This window comes from Mastomys coucha, unplaced genomic scaffold (genome assembly GCF_008632895.1).
Source record: "Mastomys coucha isolate ucsf_1 unplaced genomic scaffold, UCSF_Mcou_1 pScaffold14, whole genome shotgun sequence".
NCBI classification, from domain to species: domain Eukaryota; kingdom Metazoa; phylum Chordata; class Mammalia; order Rodentia; family Muridae; genus Mastomys; species Mastomys coucha.
Genome location: NW_022196896.1, coordinates 38,797,633 through 38,802,640, shown reverse-complemented (window position 1 = coordinate 38,802,640; position 5,008 = coordinate 38,797,633). Strand labels below are relative to the sequence as shown.

At 44.0% G+C, this 5,008-nt stretch overlaps 1 protein-coding gene across 1 annotated transcript in view; it reads right to left on the bottom strand.

The window, feature by feature from the left end:
• Positions 1-488: 488 nt before the first annotated feature.
• Vxn (vexin) overlaps positions 489-5,008 on the bottom strand; it is a 32,165-nt gene continuing 27,645 nt past the window's right edge. Inside the window, exon 6 of the mRNA XM_031366806.1 lies at positions 489-3,009. Coding sequence (XP_031222666.1) covers positions 2,826-3,009 — 184 coding nt within the window. The 3' untranslated portion in view covers positions 489-2,825. The remainder of the gene's footprint in view (positions 3,010-5,008) is intronic.

Here is a 5,008-nt window from a genome sequence, read left to right as displayed (position 1 = left end):
GTGCTGGGTGGGGTGGGGTATCTCCAGAGTGAGAAAATGGAAATATGTGACTGGCCTCTGTCCTAACAGAGGCAGTTTTATTACCTTACATGTCCTGGAAACACTGCCTCTGGTTCAAGCAGACTCCAATCTTGGTTATTGCCAGACGGGAGTCGGCAGCCAGCCCTGGCATCCTGTGAGTGGCTGTGCCGTGAGTAATGGGGGCAGTCACCAGCAAGAGGCATGAGATGGGCGCAGAGGAGGAAGCTTGGATCTTTCCAAGGCTGAGGAGGAGGGTCACTGGGACCCTGGGACAGCACAGCAAGGGGAAGGGAAGCCCTGGTGCTGTCGGGTGGCAGGATCTGTGATATCAGACTTAGACATTGCCTCAGGATGGAAAGAACATGCTAGCTTCATATTTCCCTCTCATTTCAAGGAGCAGTGAGGCCCACGTGCATAAATCTTTCCCCTTTTGCAAACCTTCTCTCATTGAGTGAGGGAGCCTCAGACACAATCTTCAAGTGGTTTATTAATGTCACTAACAAGGCATCTTTTATTTTTATTTGAATTGGCCAAACGAAATGTTCTAACACAAGGCAAACATTTCACCACGGAATATTTAAATTAAAGATAGATAATTTATCCCAGTCTACAAATAAAGTAAATCTCCAGGTGCCACACACACATTTAATATACCAATTTTAAGTTCAAATAAATTCAATTGTTGGGACTCTGTGACCTGTTTTATCCCTAATTTTGTTCTGGATCCCAACTTAATATTGTATATGACATAGGATGGTTCGCTGGGACAAAGCACTTGATGCCCAAGTGTCCAGACTATGTTTGGACATGAGGGTCAGATGCTAAGGGTCTAAAGCAGAAGTGGAAGGACAGTGATCAGCAAGGCAAGAGCCTGGAAGTCCAGGTTTGACCTACTGCCAGTTTCCAGTTTACCCAGGACCCGGAGAGCAGAATTCACAAAGCAGCAGAAACAAGCCTGAGACCCAATCAGTTCAAACTGGTTCTTGTGCCAAGACCTGGTGATTCTCAACATACTCTTGGGGTAGAGTTTACCACAGAGTTTCTGCTTTCATTAAGAAGATTGGATTAATTTAAACCTAATTTAAATTAGGAGACAAGACTTTTGGGGCAGAATTTAAGCCACAGATGAGAAATATATAAGGTCTATGCTACTGATCACTCCACAGGCAGATGGCACTCGTCAGTCTCTGCATTCTGGTACTTCATCTCCATACTGTGCTCCAGGCAGCATCTCCCAGGCCATTGCTGGTTTCCATCCCTCCCTGTTCCTTATTTTGTGTGAAGGAGAAGATATAATGTGGGCATCAAAGTTGGACACCTAGAGTTAGGTGACTTCAATCTAATCACTTAACCTTTTTGAGTTAGTATCAACATATACAGTGGGCAAATTTACCTAAGTTAGTTGTTAGAAAGAATAGCTTAATTCATGCGAGGTGTTCAACACTGTGCCCGGCACAGGGCAGGTAGGCATTTAACAAATGATAGCTTTGATTAACATTATTTCTTACATGATCATTTTTACATGATAGTAAATATTAGTTTGAGCCACAGGAAATTGATTTTCAGCTGTTTCTGTTTCGACCTACAGAAATGAGGATTTTTTTTTCTGGTTTCATCTATGCATAATCTCTCTCTCTCTCTCTCTCTCTCTCTCTCTCTCTCTCTCTGTGTGTGTGTGTGTGTGTGTGTGTGTGTGATGTGTGTGTATGTGTGTGTGCATGCGCACGGACATGCGCACTTTGTTTTGTTTTTAAGACAGGATCTTGCTAGGCTGCCCAGGCATGTCTCAAACATGTGATCCTCCTGCCTGCACCTCTTGAGGTGCTGGGATCCCTGTTCTCTCACCTGTCTTAATTATGTAATGCACAGTGATGTATTTCATTCAAATCACTTCTTTGTTCCAATGTCCTCAGATTCTTCTCTCCATTTAGAAAAACTTTCTTAAACCACTTAGAGAAGCTCAGACCTGATGACAGTCCTACAAGCTGCTGTTGAGTCACATACCACCATTCAGATGCCCCAGTGTCCCTAGCCATAAGTTGGGGACCACAGTGCTTTCTTAGCACAGGTTTTGTAATGGTGAGAAGAGACAATGATGGGAGAATGATCTCTGGGTTAAAGTCACTGTACAAACCTGGCCAATTGTGCCACATCACAAAATACCCGACATTAAAATTAACATTGATGTTTTAAGTGCTTTTCTAAGAGAAGAGAGCTCATGCAGCCATGCCCACGGGTAGCAAAGCAGAGTGGCAATGGTCGCCGTTAGGTAGATTTTAGAGCAAAGGAAAGACGAAGTGTTCAATGGTCGCTGTTAAGTAGATATTAGAGCAAAGGAAAGACAAAGCGCTTTGTATTTCATCAAAGGAAAACAGACGTGGAATGGAAAAAGTAAGAACTGTTGTGTTCTGAGTACCTCAGAATCAAGCTTTTACATTTATACCAGAAACCATAGGTCTTGGGAAAACTCACAAAGAAGACAGATCAACTGCCTTCTGTTTTCCTTGGAGGGCTTTCAAACAAGCCAGGAAAGTTTGCTTTTGGTATAGTTTTGCCTAAAGGTAGGGGTATAACCTTCGTAATTGACCAATAGGACTTTAAGACCAATGGCCTTAGCAGTTCTGAGGAACGGCCTTCCTGCCTTCTGAGGATGTTGCTTTCCATGCCCCGTGCTGGAGTGTAAGGAATGATGATGTGTTTGGAGTAGCAACCAGCAGAGGGGAGGGTGGCTCAGTTCCAGTCCTCAACTCTTCTATCTTCCTGTGAACCTTGGCCAAAGCAAAGGTGCCCATGAAAGGTCGAGTTTAGTCGGCTTCAAAGGCGCTATTGGTGGCTCCCACATATTCAGACTTCTTCTTGTGCCTGGTCCACATTTTTCGTAGGATGCCAGGGACACCACAGGAAGCACTGCCTGTTAATGGCACGGAGGCTTCTGCTCCCTGGGGAAGGGCTGGGTACTCTTCTGTTATCTTCTTGAGATGTCTGGATCTAAAGGAAAATCAAAGAGTGGGGTGGGGTGGAGCAGGAAAGGCAATCTCTGCACTGAGCCAGACCTAAGTTTTCACTTTGAGAAGTGTGTCCAGCCAGAGTTCTCCTCCTTCCTCCATCCTATGACCATATCCTGTATAGCTGGAGGGTCACTATACAACACCCACAGGAATGTCTCTGGGGTTCATCTAAGATGGGGTACAAAGAGATGACCATGAACACAGTGGTTTATGGGATCTGGGCTCCTGTCCTTCTGTTTTGAGTCTTGCTTGCCTAATCAGTAGAAATCACTGAGGAATGGTGTGGTAGATCAGTGGTAGAGTGCTTGCCCAATTTTTATAAGGCTTGAATTTGACCTCTAGTATAGAGATAGGCAAGTGAGGTGGGAGAGAGGTGGCTGGGTTTAGAGAAACCTTGCAGCACTGTAGCCTAGAAAGCTTGACTTCTATCAAGGCATGGCATAGTCTTTCTGGTCTACCTGAGCAGTCAATGACAACCACTGCCCCTCAGGAAAAAAAAATGCTAACAAATAAAATCCAAGCCAAAGGAGTCCAAACAAACAAACAAACAGCTCCACCCCCCACCCCCCAGTTAAATCCCAATACACCAAATGGCACATAACTTGTTTTTTACAATCGATTCTAGGGGAATTCTACATTCAGAAGGGGTTCATCCTGAAGGTTTCTACTTTAACTCTCAGGGTTTTACTTCCTTTGGTCAATATTAGCTATGCTTTGAGAGTGTCTGCTTTTCAACAACTCATCTTGATACCTAATCTCCATTTGAGATATGAAGAGACGAGGGACCACACTTGTATTCTCAAGCTGGCTTGGATGATGCCTTAAGACTCCACCTCAAAAATCAAACAAGGGCTGCAGATACAACTCAGTGGAAGAGTGTTTGCCTCACACATGCAAGCCTTGACTCTAGTCCCAACATCCAAAATAAAAAAGAGAAAAGACCAAGGTAGGACCTTTTAGATTAAGGTTTTGCCTCATGAAGGGCTTAACTGATTCTTGGGTTAGTAGGTTATCTCAAGAATGGGTCTGCCACAGAAGCCAGTTTGAATATATCTCTCGTATGTTTTCCTATCTCTGGTTGTGTATATGTCTTGCACAACCTCTGACTCTGTCTACAGAGAAGCCATCTTTGGGTACAGTCCATTGGCACTGGATCATACCCAAATTAACCTCTGTTCTTTAGAATATACCACTTGGTGATATTTTGTAATTAACAAAAGAAAATAGACTAAGATGTTGTTTTAGCCTGTGTCCTGAGCTTTCGATAGTTTCCCAATCACTGATTAGACGTTTCTCAAAAATTGTCAGCAGTTTGAATTAAGCATTATATGGTGGTAAGTTTTATGTCAGCTTGAAATAAGCCAGAGTCATTAGAAAGGAGGGCACCTTAATTGAGAATAAGCTTTCACAAGATCTGGCTGTAGAGCATTTTCTTAATTAGCGGTTGATGGAGGATGGCTCAGCCTATAGGGATGGTGCCATCCCTGGGCTGGTGGTCCTGGATTCTATAAGAAAGCAGGCTGAGCAAGCCATGATGAGTAAGCCATTAAGCAGCATCTCTCTGTGCTCTCCGCATCACCTTCTGCATCCAGCTTCCTTCCCTGATTGACTTCCCTTCCTTACTTCCTACAGTGTAGAAGTGTAAACTGAATAAACCTCTTCCTCCCCAAGTTGCTCTTGGGAAGTCGCTCATGTTATTTCATTACAGCAATAGAAACCCTAACTAAGACATGCTTCAAACCTGATCTATACCTGTCCTCCTCTCTGTTTCTTTTCAGTCAATGTATCGTGTACTCTAGGCAGGCCTTAAACTCACTATGGTAGCCAAGATGACCTTGAAATTCTGTTTCTCTTGCCCCAGAATCATAAGTGTGAACCACCATGTAGGGTTCAATTTCTCTCTCTCTCCCGCCCACCTCTCTCTGTCCCTCCCCATCTTCCTTCTCTCTCTCGCCCCCTCTCTCTGTCCCTCCCCATCT